The sequence below is a fragment of the Ictalurus punctatus genome, chromosome 2, assembly GCF_001660625.3.
Source record: "Ictalurus punctatus breed USDA103 chromosome 2, Coco_2.0, whole genome shotgun sequence".
NCBI classification, from domain to species: Eukaryota; Metazoa; Chordata; class Actinopteri; order Siluriformes; family Ictaluridae; genus Ictalurus; species Ictalurus punctatus.
The window spans coordinates 11,737,172-11,760,049 of NC_030417.2; the positions used below are offsets into that span (position 1 = coordinate 11,737,172).

The following is a 22,878-nucleotide window of genomic DNA, read 5'->3' on the forward strand; positions in this document are numbered from 1 at the left end:
ATGGATGAACCCTTCTGCATATTAAAATTGTGAATATTAAAATATTAAACAATTTTTGTTGAGATTGGGCCCTTGATGATGTGACTTAAATTATTGAACAAAATCAGAAGAAGAATTTTTTTTTGGCAAATTTCAAATTAAATAAATCTTGCACACTTATCCCCTTCCATAGTATAAAGAGAAAGAAGATTCATGATTTGATGTTGAGCGATTTAAAAGTTATGAGCTGTTTTACTTATTTCTAGATTATACCATGCCCTAGAGGTGAATTTAGAGAAAACCTCTTGGAGTTCTTAGGTCCTGGACCTACACTCATGTCTGAAGTTTGTTGTGTGTATATGTCAGACCGTTGCCGAGATTTGCAACCATATATATATATATATATATATATATATATATATATATATATATATATATATATATATATATATATATATATATATAGTATCTCACAAAATTGAGTACACCCCTCACATTTTTGCAAATATTTGATTATATCTTTTAATGTGACAACACTGAAGAAATGACACTTTGCTACAATGTAAAGTAGTGAGTGTACAGCTTGTATAACAGTGTAAATTTGCTGTCCCCTCAAAATAACTCAACACACAGCCATTAATGTCTAAACCGCTGGCAAAAAAAGTGAGTACACCCCTAAGTGAAAATGTCCAAATTGGGCCCAATTAGCCATTTTCCCTGCCCGGCTTGTTAGTGTTACAAGGTCTCAGGTGTGAATGGGGAGCAGGTGTCAAAGAACTCTCTGAGGATTTGAAAAATAGAATTGTTGCTCTACATAAAGATGGCCTAGGCTATAAGAAGATTGCCAAGACCCTGACACTGTGCTGCAGCACGGTGGCCAAGACCATACAGCGGTTTAATAGGACAGGTTCCACTCAGAACAGACTTTGCCATGGTCGACCAAAGAAGTTGAGTGCACATTCTCAGCATCATATCCAGAGGCTGTCTTTGGGAAATAGACATATGAGTGCTGCCAGCATTGCTGCAGAGGTATAAGGGGTGGGGGGTCAGCCTGTCACACTGCATCAAATTGGTCTGCATGGCTGTCGTCCCAGAAGGAAGCCTCTTCTAAAGATGATGCACAAGAAAGCCCGCAAACAGTTTGCTGAAGACAAGCAGACTAAGGACATGGATTACTGGAACCATGTTCTATGGTCTGATGAGACCAAGTTAAACTTATTTGGTTCAGATGGTGTCAAATGTGTGTGGCAGCAACCAGGTGAGGAGTACAAAGACAAGTGTGTCTTGCCTACAGTCAAGCATGATGGTGGGAGTGTCATGGTCTGGGGCTGCATGAGTGCTGCCGGCACTGGGGAGCTGCAGTTCATTGAGAGAACCATGAATGCCAACATGTACTGTGACATGTTCTGTGACTGAAGCAGAGCATGATCCCCTCCCTTCGGAGACTGGGCCGCAGGGCAGTATTCCAGCATGATAACGACTTTTACCTTGCTAAAGAAGCTGAGGGTGAAGGTGATGGACCGGCCAAGCATGTCTCCAGACCTAATCCCTATTGAGCATCTGTGGGGCATCCTCAAATGAAAGGTGGAGGAGCACATGGTCTCTAAAATCCACCAGCTCCTTGATGTCATCATGGAGGAGTGGAAAAGGACTCCAGTGGCAACCTGTGAAGCTCTGGTGAACTCCATGCACAAGAGGGTTAAGGCAGTGCTGGAAAATAATGGTGGCCACACAAAATTTGGACATTTTCACTTAGGGGTGTACTCACCTGCCAGCGGTTCAGACATTAATGGTTGTGTGTTGAGTTATTTTGAGGGGACAGCAAATTTACACTGTTATACAAGCTGTACACTCACTACTGTACATTGTAGCAAATTGTCATTTCTTCAGTGTTGTCACATTAAAAGATATAATCAAATATTTACAAAAATGTGAGGGGTGTACTCACTTTTGTGAGATACTGTATATATGCACAGTGAAATTCTTTCCTTCACATACCGCATCATGTCAGGAAGCTGTGGTCAGAGCGCAGGGTCAGCCATGATACCCCTGGAGCAGAGAGGGTTAAGGACTTGCTCAAGGGCCCAACAGTGGTAGCTTGGCAGTGCTGGGGTTTGAACCCCCAACCTTCCAATCAGTAACTCAGAGCCTTAACCACCAAGCCACCACTGCCCCTTCTTGGAGACTTCAACAGCTGTCGGCTTGATTACACATTGCCAGCCTTCAATCAATATGTAGATGTACAACAAAATTTAATAAAACTATAGATGTATGTTACAGTAATATCCTGGAAGCCTATAAAGCTAGAGCTCTCCCACCGCTAGGATTAGTGGATCATAATGTTATCGATTTACTTCCTGTTTACAAACAACGGCTGAAACAACGCAGGCCAGTAATACACAGCGTCCCTCAATGGTCGGAGGATGCTATTGCATGCTTTCAAGTCTGCTTTACGTGTACAGACTAGGAAGTCTTTGAGGGAGAGCTTGATGAGCAGACTTCAGTTATTACTGATTACATTAAATTCTGTATGGATTCCTTGATACCAGTAAAAAGACTACCAGAACATACCCAAATTCAAAACCTTGGATCAACTCATCTCTAAAATCTCTTTTCCACAAGAAAAACTTGCCTTTAAGCAAAAGGACTTTGCTGGTCTCAAAATCATACACCAGGACATCAAAACTGAAATATTTAAGGCTAAAAAAAATATAAAAAACAAATTGGAGCAGGACTTTGCAAATATGAACACCAAATAGGCTTTTCAGCTAGTAGGTCTCTTACTGGACAAGCCGTTAAACAGAATGTCTCTGTACCAGATCCCACCACCTTTGCTGCTAATCTTATTCATTTCTATGCCCGTTTTGATACCTCTGATTTTTCAGCAGAGTGTGATAGCCTTTTGGATTCTTTGCCTTCTCAAGAGCTGGATTATGAGTCCCTTCTAACTAAGCAGGATGTCTATTTCCAGCTTATTAAGTGCAAACTGAATAAGGCTCCCGGGCCAGATGGAATTCCAGGTCAGGTCTTGAAAAACATGCGCTCTAGAATTAACACCCCCATTCTTCATTCTCTTTTTCTTCGATGACTTTGTACTTCAACAATACCAGTCACATGGAAAACATCAGTTGTTATTCCTGTTCCCAAAAAACCTCATGCAACAGAGATAAATCATTATAGGCCAGTATCATTAACTTCAATCATAATGAAATGCTTTCAAATAATGGTTCAAAACATTATGCTTCCATATGTTTCACCCTTTTTGGATTGCCTCCAATTTGCATATAAACAGAAGAGAGGTACAGAGAATGCAGTGGCTTGTCTCTTGCACTGTCTCCTTCAACACCTGGATATTCCTGGAAACTATGCCAGACTTCTTTTCATTGACTTTAGCTCCGCCTTTAACTCAATTCAGTGTCATCAGGTAATTAGGAATCTACAGTGTCTGCAAGTCCCATCACCACTAGTACACTGGATTTATAATTTCCTTTCTAATAGACCACAAGTGGTAAAGGTGGACAATGCATTATTGTTCTCAACACTGGTGCCCCTCAGGGGTGTGTACTTAGTCCACTTCTTTATATTCTCTATACAAATGACTGTCAGAGTCCAGTCACCACCACTCATTACTTTAAATATGCAGACGATACTGCCATTCTTGCATTGCTTAATAAGGACAATGATTCTTTTTTGGACTATCAACGCTCCATAGCACATTTTAGTACACGGTGTGATGATAAGTTTCTCCACCTTAATATCAAAAAGACTAAAGAACTGGTTTTTAGCTCTTCCAAAACACTTACCCATCCTTCCGGTATTACCATTAACGGAGAGATGGTTGAAAGTGTGGAGCATTTCAGATATCTGGGCATTACATTGGATAAACATCTCAACTTCAATCAGTATACTCTAGGTATTTACAAGTGCTGTCAACAGAGACTCACAGTTATTCGTAAACTTAAATATCTGTCTGTTCAGCCTAGTCTGCTTCTTCTTCTGTATTGAAGTATTATTGAACCGGTTCTATTGTATGGTGCCATTTGTTTTTTCCTTATGCTAACAGTAACCAATAAGAACAAACTCTTGAAAATAACTAATTTAGCGAGAAAAATTATTGGTATTCCCACCCCCAATTTATCGGACTGTGTCAGTTCATATACGCTCCGGAAGACACATAAAATTTTGAATGACTCAAACCACCCACTTTATCAATATTTCAACCCCCTTCCTTCTGGCCGCAGGTATAGACTACCCATGTGCAGAAAAGCCAGCTATGGTAGGAGTTTTGTTCCTATGGCTATATGAGCGTTAAACACATAGGTACTCAGCCATTGTGATTCAAGATGCATTTGTTGTATGATGATCCTGATGTTTTTCTTTTTGTCCCCTTCTCCCCTCTATGCCTGTGATTGTTTATGATGGTTTATATGTATGATGTTGTTATGTTCTTGTTTTTCTACGCACCTAGGGTGGAAACAAATTTTCTCTTTGAGGACCAATAAATTATCTATCTATTAAAAACACTGTGTCAGCTGACAAGCAACCTGTAGATTACATTGTATAGCCATTTTGATATTAACGTTTGCCGATACAGACCCTTTTAAACAGGTCATGCCACTTCTTCTTCTTAAGTATACTAGAGCAGGGGTTCACAAACTTTTCCAGGGCAAGGGCCCCCAAATGGCATTAACATTTGACCGAGGCCCCCCTTTTTCAAGATGTCTTTAAAACACTTTAAAAATACAGACTTCTGAATATATCCCCGTTTTTTTTATTAATAATTACATCTTACATCTTTACATTACATTACATTAGGAATTGATTGTGTGTGTGTGTGTGTGTGTGTGTGTGTGTGTGTGTGTGTGTGTGTGTGGTTGTCTGAGAGTGAGAAAGAGAAAACATACATTTGTTTATTTTTCACACCAAATTGTTGAGGCCCCCCGGGCGCCCCCTGGTGGCCCCCACTTTGAAAACCGCTGTACTAGAGGGCAGCAGTGATGTAATTGGGTTGTACACTAGAGGGCAGCAGTGAGAGTGTAATGTAATTAGGTTATACACTAGAGGTTGTACACAAGATTACAAACAGTTCGCTCAACCTGGGCAGCAGTGATGTAATGTAATGTAATGGGGTTGTACACTAGAGGGCAGCAGTGAGAGTGTAATGTAATTAGGTTGTACACTAGAGGGCAGCAATGAGAGTGTAATGTAATTAGGTTGTACACTAGAGGGCAGCAGTGAGAGTGTAATGTAATTAGGTTGTACACTAGAGGGCAGCAGTGAGAGTGTAATGTAATTAGGTTGTACACTAGAGGGCAGCAGTGAGAATATAATGTAAAGAGGATCTACACTAGAGAGCAGCAGTGAGAGTGTAATGTAAGGAGGATGTACACTAGAGGGCAGTGTTGAGCGCCGTACTGAAGACACGGAGCTCTGAGGGGAACAAAGGAGTGTGGGTGAGTATCGTTAATGTGGCATTGTAATCCGATGTATTATTTTTTTAAAACCCTAAATTAATGTTGAAGAATATTATAAGTATATCAGTTCGCGATTGCAGTAGTTCTTGTTCAGTAATGTTAGGAAATTAACCTGTGTTTTTGCGCCCGGGTGTAGGCTAACCAGGTAGCGTTTTTGCACGTAAATGACTGGCTAAGGTTTCTGTGAAACCAGTTTATCTACACTTCAGAGTTCTTATTTATAATAACTATGAATTGTTGTTTCTATCGCACAATAAAAAAACCCCACAGATTATAAAATACGATTGTAAATCCTAATTTACACGAAAGTGAACACTAACGTTAGCTAGCTAGCTAGCTAGCTAGCCAGCCATGTATGTCACTTCTCCTCCATTGACTGCTCGCGAGCCAGCTCTGAATCCCATGTAGCGAAATTCTGTATAAATTATTCCTTTATATATAGTTCGACGTTTATGAAGCAGCTGTAGATGTGTGGATTTTTTTAAGGTATGAGAAATTAAAGTATTAGGATTAACACGGGCATGGCCAGGAATGGCAATGCTAATCATTTTCCTTCAGGCGGAAAGGACAGCCCTGTGTGGGGTCCTTCGAGTGCCGCAAATACACAATTCAACAGCAAAGCGGTTCAGTTTTTCTGTCAAACGGAACGAGTCGATGAATAAAGCAGTTAGTTGTGTTTTAAATCAGTTATTATATCTATGTGAGAAACTGCTTCCCATGTGAATTGTTAGTCAAGATGCTAATTGTACATTTTGCTATGATCGCTTCATATGTGAGCGAAGTTACCTGTCTTTTATAAAATGTATAAATAAACCTCAAGCCAAATATCTTCTCTAATAAGCTATTTAACTGTTAGCTTTATTAAATGTTTAATAGTATTTTGGGGGGTTGTTTTTCATGTTTACTTGTACAAATTAACTGGAAATATGTAGAATATCATTTAAAAAGTAATTTCAGGAATTGTCTCAGCACAAGTGTATTAAATGGCTGAGAAATACTCGTTTGAAAAACTGACTTCCGGGCCGGAATCCTTCGCTGCGTCCCGTACTACATCATATCCGGGATTAGAATTAGTGTGCCTGAAATCGCAGTATGCTGACAAGTGTTTCCTAGAGTTACCTGGATGGTCTAATATTGCCCACAAGTCCTTGCGCCAGGGAGGGAGGAGTTTTGTGACAGTTTTGTTGAATTCAAGCACGCATTTTAGAGAGGTGTAAATGAAATGTGGAAAAATAAATCAAAGGAATGATAAATGTATTTAATATAAGGAATGAAGAAATACAACGAGGAGTTTGTTTACGGTGACGGTGTATCGACATTGTTCCTTTCTGTTTTCACAACATTAGTATATGCCAATACTTGCATCCTCTTTTAATACATCCTTTTTCTTCATAAAAGAGTGCATGCTTTTGTACATGGTATAAGTAGGTGAATTGGGATGCAGGGCTTGTTGGTGTTTGGATTGGCCTTGCCTCCTCTTAAGTCTCTAGTGTGTGTGTGTGTATATGTGTGTGTATATGTGTGTGTATATGTGTATATATATATATATATATATATATATATATACACACACACACACACACACACACACACACACACATAGCTTTTCAAAGTATACTCCAGTTGACCTATGCTACAAAGGCATGCTCATTATGACAACTTGCACTACCCGTCCTGACCTACAAGAGTCAGTACAGAGCAGTAAAGCAGGTCTGCTGGTGTGAAGGATGACAACGAAGAAGAATCACAACGACATGAAGAATAATGCTGGGGCAATCTTTCGTCACAATTAGCACCCATATACAAGTCCTTTAATCTCTTTAAGGCTAGAATTATGCAAATGTGGGTACTTTTTTAACTGCACTCTTTTCTGTTTATTCCTTTTTTTTTCTTCAACTACCTTGCAAATTAATGGAACTGGATCACTGTTGCCACCTTGTGCAACAACTAATAGTGCAAAATATGCGACCTGTGTATACAGTATGCGCATACTCTGCTGATGATGAAATTTGCATCACGCGTACTGTGCGCTGTTCCTGGCATACGCGTACAAATTGAAGCATGGTTTCTGCTTGAGTCATTTTATGGACAATCTACACTGTGGGTGTCTGTAGATCCTGGTTATGAAGCCTTGTGAAAACGGGAGGGCTTGGTGGGGGGTAAAAACATTCAGATGTCGACCCCACCTACTTAATCATTAATCTTACCTAATGCACCTTTAAATGTTTTTTTTCTAAAGCTAAGGTGAAGTCTTGCAGATGTGAAGGATTGTGTTGACCTAAAGCATGCATATTCCTCTCAAAAAATCTTTTGTCTTGTTACAGACCCGAATAATGGAATTAGCCTGATATCGCCAAATCCTGCGGACAAGATGTCAAGTAAGAATTCATTTCATCAAACTAGTTCCGTCTTTGTGTAGTGGTCAGTAGCCTTTTCCATTAACCTGCTTAATTCGCAATTTGAAATTCGGTTATGGAAATTTAAAAACTGACAATCTGACAAAACAACATTTTCGAAAGAAAATGAAATGGAAATACATTTCTCGCCTGACATAACAACTTACATAACTCATTAAGCGGGTCATTCTGAAGTTTTGGATCCGCAGGACTTTGATCTCCCAGAAATCCCAGATACGTGTCTGCTGCCAGATATAAGGGGCCTGCCTTTCCATGATGGGGTGCATTCCATGCCATCGTCGCCTTCTATTAAACACTACCACGACTATTGCTGTGGATGTGATTGAAATCACTGTGCCAACACTCATGAGATCTTGGAGATTCATCATCATGTTTAATTGTAATGACTATCGCGAGAGGAGAAAACCCAGATTTAATCGCATAGCATCATTTAATGGAAACGCAGACCATTAGCATTTATGTTTTGTCGACATTCTTTAAATATCGCTTCTATTTTGCGCAAAACTGCAATGCAAACCCGGCTAGTATTCAGAGGGAAGCAGCTAATGTGTGCGCCGAGAAGCCTGCAGATGACTCCATAGAGTAATACGATATCCATTTCCATAGAAAAATGTGTTACAAGCATGTAAACTGTCTCTTTAGTTGAGAACCTACTTTCTCAACTAAAGGCATCAAAGTCACCAAATCTCACAAAAATGTCACTGGTGGCGGCTTTACAGCAATTCATGTGAAGCAGTTGTGATGAGCAAGTTTGTGTGCATTAATTATTAAAACAATGATTCAATTAATCTTTTCCCCTCCAATACAGAGCGGCCGTCTTATGCCCCGCCCCCTGCTCCGGCCCCCACTACAGTAAGTGTTTCACGACATGCCAATCAATCATCCTATCAAAAGCCCCACCCCCTCCTCCCCTCCATCATCCCGACCTTAAAGCACACAGGAGTGTGTGAACAGGACTGTGGGACGGTGATGGAAACCTTCAATGGGGGTGGCGAGGAAATTTAAGTTCTATAGACATCATTTTGGAGAGAGAAAAAAATTCCATCTCCATGTTAGACAAATTGAGTTTTTTGTTTGTTTGTTTTTTGCAGCATTTTTTTTTTTTTTTTTTACCATCTCATCAAATATGCCTCTCCCACCCCCATAGTGTGTGTGGCTTTGCTACAAATGGATGTAGAACAAATGCCATTTTGTGCTGCTATCAAAGATTGCTGCTTTGTTTTTTTTTGCATGTCTTAAGCAAATCATGAACAAAAACAAACACAAACCCAAATCAAAACAAACAAAAAAAAGCAAGATTTGTTCATTTTTCTTTTTTTTTTTGGTCCCTTCCTCCCTTGTTTGTTGTCATTTCTCATTCGTGTTTTGTCTCATTTGTCTCCATCAGCAAATGCCCACCACCCCTGGGTTTGTGGGGTACAACCCATACAGCCATCTGGCCTACAACAACTACAGGCTGGGAGGAAACCCCGGCGGAAACAACAGGGTAATGGTAGGATCCATGCTAAACAGAGGAACCCCGGATACTGCTAATGTTAACGCTAAACAAGCTAATCTTGCCTATGAGGCAGGATCTGTTCTTAATCAGTCGATTTACTTTCAAGAAAAAAAACATAATTTATGGTTAGATTGTTTATGGCGCTAGTTGCTTCCATAAATCCGTTCATGTTTTTTCATGCTTCTGGAAATCGGTCTCTCTTTACCAGCATGCTTTGCAGGCTTCTCGTCGGAGAGATTGGTTTTCAAAAGCGCTCCACTTTCTCCTCTTTCATGTTGGTCATTTTCTCACGTCATATATTTTGTTGCGAGTGCTGATGGCTACATTTCAAACATTTCACGCAACGGTCGCTTATAGGCATGTGCCGATTATATAATTACAGTTTGATCACGGTTTGTGTAACGCAAGTTAATTATCAGGGGAAATGGATTACGGGATTGCCCTTAGACGATATCTGTCCTTGTGAACAGGACAGAATTGATCTGCTCACACAGACTTCTTTCTGTTGAGATATTACGAAGTCGCTAATCGTCACATGTCTAGCTGCTCGCACTGCACCTAAAGACCCTGCACCCCAGTAGCTGTTTTGTTGTCCCTGCATGGGTGTGTTACAGAACATAGCCGGTGTAAGTAAGCCCACTTTTTGGTTGTGCTGCCTCTCAGAACGCCGTCACCATTTTCAGCCGTGCACTCGCTCTCCTTACTCATAGTGCTCCATTGCTGTGGTCCCGTCCCCCGTCCCCCTGACCCCCCACCCCCCAACCCAACAATCATACCGTTGCATCTCATGGCTAATTTCTAACTGAGTGGTGTATGTTTTCTCTTCCTTTTTTCTCCTGGCAGAATTCCTCGGGGATTACGGTTCCCAAGCCACCCAAACCCCCCGATAAGCCTCTGATGCCCTACATGCGGTACAGCCGGAAGGTAAGCAGGAAGGTAAGACACCCACGGTGTCTGCTTTTACTGCTTATTTTTCACCACCCCTCCCGCTGGGAGATGGTACAGTTCATCATTGCTTCCCTGGATGACCTCAAACAGGAAGTGTGACGCTGAAGTGCTGTAAAAACTTAATTCATTCTCTCTCTCTCTCTCTCTCTCTCTCTGTGCGTGTGTGTTTGTAACGAAAGCTAGATTGAGTTGTTAAAGTCGGATAGACCAAGTGAACTCTGACCCACCATGGATTTCTGAAAGCACATAGTGAGCGAGCTAACCCAGTGTCCAAGCTAAGCACTCTGAATTGGACATCTGTGTTTTGTGTACTTGTGCATTAACCACCGGTCCTCTTCTTCTACAGGTTTGGGACCAGGTGAAAGCCTCCAACCCCGATTTGAAGCTATGGGAGATTGGGAAGATCATCGGGGGCATGTGGAGGGACCTCACTGACGAGGAAAAGCAGGATTACTTGAACGAGTATGAAGCTGAGAAGGTCAGTCACCCTACTTTTTTGTAAACTGGCAGTGTGTAGCGGGTGATGCTTCTCCCTGACATCGTACGTATTTATCTATTAGCGAATGAAGATCGCTCGGCTGTGGTTCTCGTTTGAATTGGAAAATTCGTTAAAAATAAAAAAAAGTGGGGTAATGCTTGCTGAAGATGGCCAGCTTGCATGAGCATGAAGTTAAATAAGGATGACTGCACAGTCTCCTAGCAGCACTTGTAAGCTTAACATGTGTCTGACCGCAGTCTCTGTCCGTTTGCCTGCAGATCGAATATAACGACTCCCTGAAGGCCTACCACAACTCCCCGGCGTACCTAGCATACGTGAATGCTAAGAACCGCGCCGAAGCGGCTCTGGAGGAGGAGAGCAGGCAGAGACAGTCTCGTCTGGATAAAGGAGAGCCTTACATGAGCATCCAGCCAGCTGAAGATCCTGATGGTGAGAATCGCACAACATATGGTACACTGCTGTGCTAAACAGTGTGTCAAAATAGCACGGCACCCGGCACTGTTTTTTCTTCTCCAGTTTATCCTATGCATAGTTCATGTGTCCGTGTGTGTGTGGCTAGATTATGACGACGGGTTCTCTATGAAGCACACAGCAGCAGCTCGATTCCATAGGAACCACCGTCTGATCAGTGATATCCTGAGCGAGGTGGTTGTGCCTGACGTCCGCTCAGTGGTCACTACGGCACGCATGCAAGTGCTCAAACGACAGGTCCAGTCCCTCATGGTGCACCAGGTACACAAACCCAAATCAGATTAATGCACTAGGCTTGAGTAGTAGTCCTTATTCACAAATGGTCACAGTATCTCCAGTAAGAAGTAAGGGAATTCCTTCAGTGTTACCATGTGTGTTTATCCAGAGGAAACTGGAGGCAGAGCTGCTGCAGATTGAAGACAGGCATCAGGAGAAGAAGAGGCGGTTCCTCGAGTCCACCGATTCCTTCAACAACGAGCTCAAACGGGTAAGCATTCCTGAATCACCTGGTTGTTTAACAGCAATATTGGAAGGTATTTTATACACCTTGACCCTATTGATTATAGAGGGCAATGCACTATTCTTGGACTTCACAACGAGCAGTATATGGCTCTCCTAGCAATGTATGCATTGGAGGTCGACAGATTAGTGGATTTTACCGATAACTAAGTTGGGCAGTACCTGCCGATAACCGCTTAATCAGTCGAAACATAACACACAGAGTAAAATTCTGTTGTACCAAAATAAACAGTATTGACTGTACCATGAAAATATACTCTACTTTTACGAATTAAATAAATATTAATATATATTAATTGTTAATAAATGGTAATGTAAATATAAGTTCCATAAAAATGGAACCACAAAGAAACACCGTAAGTAACAATTAAAAATGGAGACCTCCAAAATGAATCAAAAAACACTTCAGGTGTAACAACAAAATTTATCAGTGATTTTTTGTCTCTAGAGGCTGCTCTCTGTATAACGGCTATAATAAAAGTATAATAAAAGTATAATAACTGCATAATAACAGCAGACCCTTCTTAGCTGCTCCAGCAACAGACACAACTGGGAAAAACTGTCGGTTTGGATTTTTGCCAATAACCAACAGTTCCAACAATCAGTTATTGGTACTGATTAATCGGGAAAACCAGTCAATTCAGTCGAGCTCTATTATACATAATACAGCACGTCCAGTTTATTGAATTAGGATGTGGTTTGAGACAGATACGCGGTGACTGGAGACATGGACAAATAGTGGTATTGGTGAAGGAATGATGAGCTAAATCGTTTAGTGAACATCACTCATTCTGTTCAGAAAGAAAGTATACAGTGTCCTCCACTAATAGGGGCACCCTTGGTAAATATGAGCAAAGAAGGCTGTGAAAAATTCTTTGTTGAACTTTTTTTGTGGCAAAAGGTTGTTGAGGTTCACAAAATGGGAAGTGGCTATAAGAAAATAGCACAAGCATTGAAAATGCCCATTTCCACCATCAGGACAATAATTCAGAAGTTCCAGTCAACTGGAAATGTTATGAATCAACCTAGAAATGGACATTTGTCTATATCGTCTCAATACTCTGTGAAGAGGATGGTTCAAGTGGCCAAAAAATCTCCCAGGATCACAGCTGCAGAATTACAGGCGTTAGTTGCATCTTAAGTTCAGAAAGTCTCCAAAACTACAATCTGAAGTCACCTACATCACCACAAGTTGTTTGGAAGGGTTTCAAGAAAAAAGCTTCTACTCTCATCCAAAAACAAACTCAAGCATCTTCAGTTTGCCAGACACTACTGGAACTTCAGAGGGATTGGGTTCTATGGTCAGATGAAACCAAAACAGAGCTTTTTAATAATATAATAAACACCAGAGGTGGTTTTGCTGTACACCGAGAGGTAGCCATATGGAAAAGTACCTCATGCCCATGGTTGAATATGGTGGTGGATTTTTAATGTTTTGGGTGTTTTTCTGCCAGAGGACCTGGACATTTTGTTAGGATACATGGCATCATGGACTCCATGTCAACACCTATATTTAACAAAGGTGTATATATATATTTTTGGATAAACCTCTGTTTTGTTGGCAATCGTTTGCTATGCATGAGAGCTGGGTATTTTTTTTTTTCTTTTTTTTTTTTTCTTTTAACAAAAGGTTAAACAATAAAGACAATTTTTCACAGCCTTCTTTGCTCATATTTACCAAGGGTGCCAATATTAGTGAAGGGCACGGTTTATGATTGAACAGTGTAGGGAATGGAGAGTAATGTACATTTTTGGATACAGTATTAGAATTCAGAATACTCACAAAAGAGAACTTGATCTTAGATTAGATTAGCCTTTGAGTTGATCACCCTGTATGTGTAGTTGTGCAGTCTGAAAGTGGAGGTGGACATGGAGAAGCTGGCAGCGGAGATGGCAGCGGCAGAAGAAGCCGCGAGACGGAGGGCGGAGGAGAGGGAAAGAGAGAGGGAGAAGGAGAGAGAGCGGGAGAAAGAGCGAGAGGCGGAGGCGGAGAAGACCGAGAGAGCAGCGGAGGAGGATCAGCAGGGAGCAAGTGGACCAAACAGCAGCGAGCAGAACACCAGCAGTGACAGCAAGGAACAGGACAAACCCAGTCCAATGGAGACAGGTGAGGACAGAACCAAAGTCACAAATGCCAAATTCAAGTGTTGCCTCCTTTTCCTACCTACAGCTAACAAAGCCAATTGCATTCATGATGTTTGCTCCACTGTAACGTGTCCTGCAGACGAGGCTCATGCTGATGTGTCTGAGGGCCAGCAGGAGTGTGAGGAGCGCCCAGTGGAGAAGCCAGAGCAAGCAGAGAGTGGGTTGGAGGAGGGTGCGAGCGACAGTAATCCTCCACTAGAGAGAGAAAACAGCACAGAGTCTGCACCGTCTGACACCGCGCCGGAAGAGAGAGCCTCTGCCGCCCCACAGTAACTGAGCAAACTCCACACTCCTGCGTGTGTACATCCTCTGAACCTTGACATACTGAGATATCAAAGGCTTTTAGAGGACACATTATTAATAATTTTTTTTTTTTTTTTTTTTTCTATTTTACCCCTTCATCCTACACCCCAGTGATACACCCCACCCAACTATAACACATTCAGTGGTTTATTTTGTGTGTGTTTGGGGGGGCCCTAATTAAAAGCGCCTGTCTAAGTTTTGCTATAATAAAACATCTGGTATGTAGACCACCACCTTCACACATTTCTGCATTAGGCCTACAGAACTTTAATTATGTATGACCTTTAGCATTCCAAGTTAAAAGGTAATATATAATTCAAGAGGAATGTGTGAACCAAACTAACAGTACCTTGGTTTTATTATTAGAACTTCATTAAGGAAAAGTAAATCTCCTTTTCTTTTTCTTTTTTTTTTTTAAACCGTGCCAGGCTTTGTGAAGTCAAGAATTTTTTTTATTTTTTATTTTGCGCTTATGTTCACATCCCTTAAAATTCAGAATTTTTCCTCTCAATTTGAAACCTTAATTAGCTGTAGACTGTGTTTAGGTAGCCTAAGTTTTGTTCCTCATATTATTTTCCTAATATTCTTTCACTGAGCTGGTTACATATCTTGGCAGGATATTGCCATAAAGCGCAGGTGAAACAGTCATCAATCTCACTAGGTTGTTAGCATACACATTCTCGTTAAATGCAGCCGTTTTGTACTGTTACTATGTATTACCCAATAAAGTGATTTATAATGTCTTAACTTCCTGTCTCTGGCATTATTATTTTTGGGCAAAGTTTTCCAAATCACCAAATCTCAAACACCCTCCCTTCCCTAGAGGGTTCCTTCATGAGCACTAAAAAAAACATGGTCTCATGCAGTTTCATCTGAAACTTATGATTCCTATAGTCCATAAAGGTTCTACATAAATTCAGTTACACTCTAAATGCTGGACGGCCAAAATTACAGCCTGCATCTCTTTCTCCAGTAAAGTACACCCATTGATGAGGATTGAACTTTCAAAAAAAAAAAAGAAAGAAAGAAATTGATCTGTTCAGTGATCTGGCCATATCTGAAGGAAACCAGCACCTGAACTGGCTTCACTGGCATGAACTGCAAGGTTAAAAGGTTTCTCAAAGCTTGGGGCAATCACAAATGTTCACTGACCAGCAAGGCTTTGACACTGTCATATGTCTTTGCGCTAGCTTCCCACTGAACCTTTGGGCTAAGATCATCAGTGTTGCATGTACAATAGCAAAATTATGACTGAAACCCTGTAATAACCAGCCATTCCAAGAAATGTATGCAGCCAGTTATTAGTAGGCACTGGTAGGCTGCTACCATTTCCTCAGTGTGGCACACCTGCCCCTACTCGACAACTTTACCAAGATACACTCACCATCCACTTTACTAGGAACGCCTGTTTACTTGCTCATTCATACGATCATTTAATCAGCCAATCATGTGGCAGCTGTGTCATGCAAAAAATCCTGCAGACACAGGTCAAGAGCTTCAGTTAACATTCACATCAAATGTCAGAATGGGGAGGAAAATGTGATCTCAATGACGTTGATAGTGGTGTATTTTTTTTAGTGCCAGACAGTCTGATTTCTTGGGATTTTCAGGAGCAACAGTCTGTAGAGTTTACACAGAATGGTGCAGGGGGAAAAATCAAGTGAGCAGTGGTTATGCAGGTATAAATGCCTTGTTAATGAGGGAGGTCAGAGGAAAATGGCCATACTGGTTCAAGCTGACAGAAAGGCTATGGTAACTCGACCACTATTTTCAACCCTGCCGAACAGAAAAGCATCTCCAACCACACAACACATCCAACCAAAAGGTGGCTGGGTTACAGGAGCACAAAACCACTGTGGGTTCCACTCCTCTCAGCCAAGAACAGGAAACTGAGGCTACAGTGGGTCTGTACACACTGAAACTACACAGTTGAATATTGGGGGGATAAAAATTACCCAGCTTCAATAAGTGAGCCAGATTAGGTAATATTCATAACTGCAGTCTATCTACAAACTAAGTTAACCAAGTACTACTACATAAAATCCATGAAGGAGCACATTTCATTGCAGAATAATTAAGCCTACACCATGATATTACACAAACGCCAGATCATACACTTGTTATACATAGAGCTGGCACTCCTTTGTTGAAATATTAGCAAAGAATGCACAGAACCACAAAGTAATGTACAAATGAGTAACGTAGGACCCTTAGTCCCTAAATCTGTAACCTAATGGGACTCATCATGGCAACCAAAATGCCAGTGTTAGGATGGCAACGTACTGTATCTCTGTGATTGAGTGACAGTGCGTGTCAGCGGTGTGTGCAGAGCCTGCTTCCTGATGTTGTCCAGCAGGGGGCGGTGCATCAACAGGGGTGAACCGCACTGGATACCAGCGTAATCACACGGTCTGTACGTGTGTGTGCCTGTGAGTGGGAGGTTAATTTGTTGTGTCACACCAAAATGTATATTTTTATTTTTTTAATTTGCCTCATGTGTTGGATTATTGTCTGATTACAAAATACATACACATTTATCCAGAATCCATGGAGGAAGTAAACTTTTGCACTCTATGTAAACTTTTGTATCTCTATGTCTGTCTGTCTGTTGTATGTCTTAATCTTTTTTTTCCCTTCCATCTCTCACTCCTAACTTTCTCACTTCTGTTTCTGCACTTAACTCTTTCTATCTTTCTTTGTCACTGACTCTTTGGTACAGCTGTATCACTGTGTCTCTTTCATAGATTTATAAAACAGCTTGTGGTCTCGTGAGCGCTTCTACAACCTGCTTACACACATGCATGAGTTATTCTGTAAACACTAGTGCTTGAATGTGTGGTGAAGGTTTTATGCACCAAAATTACAGCGGGGAGATGCCGGATCTCAGACACAATACAGATAGAGATGCTGCTGCTTTGTAATTGTGCAGTGTGAGGCATAACCTGACTGTTGCTTCCTCCACACACACGTTCAAGTGTGAACCAGAGGAAACAGAAATTTGCTGAGCACCAACACCATGCTCAGTGCACACACACACACACACACACGGCTTAAAAAACAATGCTGTAACTAAAGACAGCAGTATATCCACTCAACATCATTACCCAACTGGAAAGGATAATACGAGCATTTGGTTCTCGTAAAGGACAAATTCCTACGCAGAGTGATATATAGGAAACAGTGAAGATAGCATATAATATGACTTTCCTCATTTATGGTGCTTCAATTATTTGCCAAACAAATTTTTTCCATATCAAATTTCATATAAATAAAAGTGATGCAGTACATGCACAAAGCATGCTGTGTCTGTCACTTTTCACCTTTTCAGAATGCAGTGAAGGCATCATTTGTATCTTTACTCATATAGTTCATTTTACATAAATGTGGTCAGTCAATGCACGCTATAATCAGTATATTTATCCTTCTATTATAAATTTACTTCCCCATATGAGCAAACAAGAGGCGACGGAGGCAAGGAAAAACTCCCTGAGATGATATGAGGAAGAAACCTTCAGAGGAACCAGACTCAAACAATGTATAGTGCAATTATAAATAATTCCCTTCTATAACTGTATACTACATGGTCAAAAAGTTTTGTTGAAATTATCAACTGTTCACTGATGAAGACTTGAGTGCAAAACTGTTCATGGCAACTGTAGTCCTAAGCCATCGTAGCATCGTAACTGTTTATCAACTGCAGTCCAAATCCATCTACATGGTGTATAAGTGATACCATCCTCAGCACCCAAACATCCCAGTTCACCGCAACACTCTCTGCCTGTGAACCCTCTATTGTAGAGCTGCTCCTTTACTTAAGAAAAATCAATTCACAAAACACTTGACTAAACAAATATGTTTTCAGCCTAGATATAAACACAGAGACTGAGTCCCAAGTACTAATTGGAAGGCCCTTTCACACCAAATTTTGACAAAAAAACCATGTCTTTATTGATCTCGCTTTGTGCACAGGGGCATTGTCATGCTAGAACAGGTTGGGCCTCTGCACATATTATATGTTTTCCTCCTCTACCATTGATTCGTCCATCATTGCACAGAATTCTGCTATTAGGACACAGACTTGCTTGTGGTTGGCAAGACCTTAAGTAGAATCAGTTCCATGAATGGTGGTCACTTTATTGGCTGGCCCTGGTGCACTGATTGACTTTCCAAGATACATAGAAATTACTTCATTGACTGCTAGGCATTAGCTGTGCCCTGTGGTGTAATTTACACCAGACTGCAACCATCCAGTCTTCGGACTACCATTTTATCTGCTATGTGACAAAGACACAGGCCCTTTTTGTCCAAACACAGACTGGCTCATTGGGTGGTCAACATCACCTATAGCCTAAAGTCACTGGACATCAAACTCCTGCTGTGACATACCACTCTACGAAAAACATCTGCTCATGCACATTATTTAAAAGTGTGCCGCTTCAGGAAGTCTATACTGCTACCTGGGTTTCACTGTCTACTTTTTCCAGATTCTCCGAAGTTCATTTTGTCGTCTCTGAGCACATTTAATGGTAGTCCTAAAGCGAGTCCTGTTCCTCACACATCATCGAGGTGTTTCACATGTTAGTTACTAGGGGTGAAATATAATACCAGTTACGAATATGATTGAATTGAATTCAATTTCAATTTAATTTTATGTGTATAGTGTTTTTAACACTGGACATTATCTCAAAGCAGCTTCACAGAGACATGTAAAACACAGGATACAGATTTTAAGTGTGTGAATTTATCCCAAATGAGCAGGCCGGTGGCAAGGAAAAATTCTCTAAGATGATATGAGGAAGAATCCTTGAGAGGAACCAAACTCAGAAGGGAACCCATCCTCATCTGGGTAATTGGTTTTATGAACCTTGGATAATCGCCAGGGTTCCATATCATTTGGAAGAGCTACCAGCTTGGTGAGGAGGTTTCAGGCAGAGATCTCTACATGATGGTGGTATTTACTGAAAAAACACTGCATCATGTGTCACTACATGACTTGCATGGGCATGCATAATGAGGTATCCAGGTGTTTCACACTATCCCTGGAGGTTATCTGGAGGTTTCATAGTATTCACAGTATACAGTGTGGCCTGTAGGTGGCAGTGTATGTATTAAAAAAACAACAAAAACAAAACAAAACTAAAAAAACAGCTGATCAATCCATCAGTTGTGGCAAGGTAGTTAGTCTTAACCCGAAGCAGAAAGTGGAGGAGCTAGAAGAGGGAGTGATTCATATTCAGCACTTACTCATTCCTGCATATTGTGTGTATATGTGTGTGTGTAAGAGATAGATAGATAGATAGAGAGAGATAGAGAGAGAGAGAGAGAGAGAGAGAGAGAGAGAGAGAGAGAGAGAGAGATTTCCAAGGTTTTCATATCTTTTCATATTCTTCCTTTATATAACATTTGAAACAATGCATTAGTGGTCCTGTTTTGCTTGACTGTGTGTATGTGTGTGTGTGTGTGTGTGTGTGTGTGTGTGTGTGTGTGTGTGTGAGAGAGAGAGAGATTCTAATGAATGTATTATGTACCAGACGTCTGAGAAATTACATAATCAACTAAGTGTAACACAAATAAATGTAGAGCCACAGTTAGGGGAGAAAGAGTGAAAGAGAAAGAAATGGATGAAAGAGATAGGCAGATAGATAGATAGATAGAAAAGGGGGGCGCATGGAGATACACGAATGATAGCGGGATGGACAGAGAGAAAGACAGGTTAAGTGGGTCATAATGAAAAAGAGAAAGGATGAATGACAGAGAGACAGAGAGAGAGAGAGAGAGAGAGAGAGAGAGAGAGAGAGAGAGGAGTTTGTGGAGTAAAAGAGATCGCTCTTTTACGCTAAAAACACTCCTTCTCTCTCTCATTCATCCTTTCTCTTTTTCATTATGACTCACTTAACCTGTCTTTCTCTCTGTCCATCCTGCTATCATTCATCTATCTCCATACTATCTCTAAACAAATAGAGATTGGAGAGAGAGAGAGAGAGAGAGAGAGAGAGAGAGAGAGAGTGTTTGTGGAGTAAAAGAGCGATAAACAAATAGAGATTGGAGAGAGAAAGAGAGGGGGGAGAGAGAGAGAGAGAGAGATGCAGAGCGATAGATTGAGTGAACGAAAAGGGAGGGAGAAGAAAGAGTGAGACAGAGACAGAAAAAGCAAGAGAGTGACACAAATTGAGTGATGAGGGAGGAGTTTCGGCGCAAAAGTGTTCTGCCAGTTTGGGTGAGAAAGCGGCTCGTGCGGAGCGGAAACTGAAGCTGTGTCTCACACCCCTCGTGCGCTTTCACACTCTGTTAACCGAGTCGCTCGCTGTCGGGTCCGGCCCTGTTTCACACACACACACACACACACACACACACACACACACACACACACACTCTCTCTCTCGTTTATCGGAGCCGGTAGTGTGTTTGCTGTAGTTTGTTTTCCCCTCCGGTTAACGGTTCGGCGGTGGTCAATGGCGGACGGCGCTCCGTGCAGCAGTGGCAGTGATGGCGAGGAGAAGGGCGCGCGCCTCCGCGGGTTCGCGCGACAGGGCGCGCTCCGCCAGAAGAACGTGCACGAGGTGAAGGACCACAAATTCATCCCGCGTTTCTTCAAGCAGCCCACCTTCTGCAGCCACTGTACCGACTTCATCTGGTGAGAAAACACACACCAAAACTCGTCCAGGACACGCGCGTGAAATGTGCTATTCTGCGATTAAAAAAACCCATAAAACCATAAATAAATGCTAAATACAGAACTAATTCATTTTTTCATCCCTTCATCTTTACTTGCCACTTTATGTTAGTCAGGGTTGTGGTGGATGTTGGGAAAACTGGGCGCGAGGCGTAAATACACCCTGGGTGGAACACCATAAAGTCATTTAATGAATTAATTACGCATTTTAAATAGCTGTTAATTTTAAATGCAGGATACATAGGCTACATTCAGTCTACATGTTTGAAAAACCAAAAGTAGGCTATGTAACCTCAAATGTGCACGACTTATTAAGTGTGAATAAATGCACAAGTAGTATTTTGACTGTATGTACAAGTAGTATGTACTGTATCTGAAGCAGGCTATGAATAAAAGTATTTACAACGCTTTGAGTATGCACCTGGGTAAAATTATGAGGGTGCTCTGTCACTAAATTATGAATATAAATGTTAGAAGCATTTCTTAGGTATGAATAGAAGCACCTGGAATTGATTGAGTGTGAATGCAAGTTGTGATTAATATCTGATTAATGCACAATTTCTATAATATAAAAGTACATGTTGCATTTTGAACACACGCTGTTTCTAAAGTATGACAAAGTTAGTATAGGCTAGTATTTTAAGTATGCACTTAATTACAGATAACATTTTGAGTGCACCATATCTAAAGATTTTTTTTTTTTGATTATAGTACAGCAGCTATGTAAATTGTTTCTAAAATATGAATAAAAATGCATGTACTCTACTGAGAATGCACCATTTATAAAGTATGAATAATATAATTTACAGTGTTAAAAGTACATGTATTATTTTGGGGTGTGTATCCTTTTTAAAAGATTATAGATAAAAGGAAATGCAGCACTTTTAGTGTACACTAAAATAAGAAAGAAAGAAAGTTTTGGGTATTTACTGTTTCTCTTTGTTCTAGGGGTTTCGGGAAACAAGGATTTCAGTGTCAAGGTAAGGCGCGAATCTTCACTGGCCCAGCTTGGCTCCCTGTATACACTGCTGAGACACTAGCTGCGTTTACATGGACAACAATAATCCACTTTTAACCCAATTAAGACCATACTTTGATTAAGAAACTACCATGTAAACAGCAATTTTTTACTTACCTTAGTCTAATTAAGGTCATACTCGAATTAAGCTCTAATCAAATTAAGACAGGTGGAGTACTCCTGTTTTAGTCGCATTATCGACGTGTATTACAGAAATGTAAACACCGTAATCACATTATGAACGTCATGTGAGAGTTTTCACCGCATTTTGTGACAGGACACGATCACACACTGCAGTTTTACGTTTTACGGCGAACAAGAGAGTTCGGCTGCGTCCTAAACCGCATACTTGCCTACTATAGGCCTGTAGTGGGGAAAAATACATGTATCTCGGCTACTATATAGACAGTAAGTACGCGGTTTGGGACAGCCCACAGCTTCAAGCAGTTGTCTGTTAGCACGTACAGCATGACAAATAATTAACTGCACTTAAAGTGTTCGTAAAAAAAATTAAATAAAAACACCCAGAACTGTATACGGTACCATAACGAAGACGAACTGTATGTTGATGCGTGAAATTCTGGATGCGTGGGATGTTGGACGGCGTGGCGCGGTGACGTAATGACGCGGGCTGTTAATCGATCTATGTTCTATAACATGTAAAACAGGATCATGAAAGGAATATTCTAAAAGCGACTCATGTGAACACCTTAATCACATTATTATCTTAATCAGAGTAAGGTCAATAATTAGATTACTGCTGTCCATGTAAATGTAGTCAGTGACTGTGTTTAGATGAACACTCAAAATCTGATCATTATGTATTTTTTATAAAACTTCCTCCCATATCCCAGTAAACATTTCTCAACATTTCTGACTGCTGAATGAGAGATTGTGGCGAATGCGAGTGCAGAGTAAATGTTTTCTGTGCCAC

At 40.9% G+C, this 22,878-nt stretch overlaps 2 protein-coding genes across 10 annotated transcripts in view; both read left to right on the forward strand.

The window, feature by feature from the left end:
- Positions 1–5,289: 5,289 nt before the first annotated feature.
- Positions 5,290–15,000, forward strand: smarce1 (SWI/SNF related, matrix associated, actin dependent regulator of chromatin, subfamily e, member 1). Of its 8 annotated transcripts, none has more exons than XM_017493938.3 (11): positions 5,290–5,432; positions 7,778–7,831; positions 8,679–8,722; positions 9,258–9,362; positions 10,212–10,304; positions 10,663–10,794; positions 11,073–11,244; positions 11,348–11,547; positions 11,672–11,773; positions 13,648–13,912; positions 14,030–15,000. In XM_017493938.3, the coding sequence occupies exons 2-11, from the start codon at positions 7,825–7,827 to the stop codon at positions 14,221–14,223; spliced, it is 1,314 nt and encodes a 437-aa protein (XP_017349427.1). In that variant the 5' UTR covers positions 5,290–5,432; positions 7,778–7,824; the 3' UTR covers positions 14,224–15,000. The 8 variants fall into 8 exon arrangements, with proteins under 8 accessions (XP_017349427.1, XP_017349442.1, XP_017349436.1 ...); XM_017493953.3 differs by having other exon boundaries at positions 10,212–10,292; XM_017493947.3 differs by having other exon boundaries at positions 5,291–5,432; positions 9,258–9,356.
- A 5,339-nt stretch (positions 15,001–20,339) lies between these two features.
- prkcbb (protein kinase C, beta b) overlaps positions 20,340–22,878 on the forward strand; it is a 125,991-nt gene continuing 123,452 nt past the window's right edge. Inside the window, exons 1-2 of one of the 2 annotated variants that reach the window (XM_047151977.2) lie at positions 20,340–20,887; positions 21,875–21,906. In XM_047151977.2, coding sequence (XP_047007933.1) covers positions 20,706–20,887; positions 21,875–21,906 — 214 coding nt within the window. In that variant the 5' untranslated portion in view covers positions 20,340–20,705. The remainder of the gene's footprint in view (positions 20,888–21,874; positions 21,907–22,878) is intronic. The other variant, XM_017461337.3, reaches the window with a different exon arrangement.

Coding starts and splice junctions, on each gene's coding strand:
- smarce1 (XM_017493938.3), top strand. Junction 10,305..10,662: donor GCCGGAAGGTAAGCAGGAAG/GTAAGACACCCA, acceptor CTTCTTCTACAG/GTTTGGGACCAGGTGAAAGC. Junction 11,774..13,647: donor TCAACAACGAGCTCAAACGG/GTAAGCATTCCT, acceptor CTGTATGTGTAG/TTGTGCAGTCTGAAAGTGGA.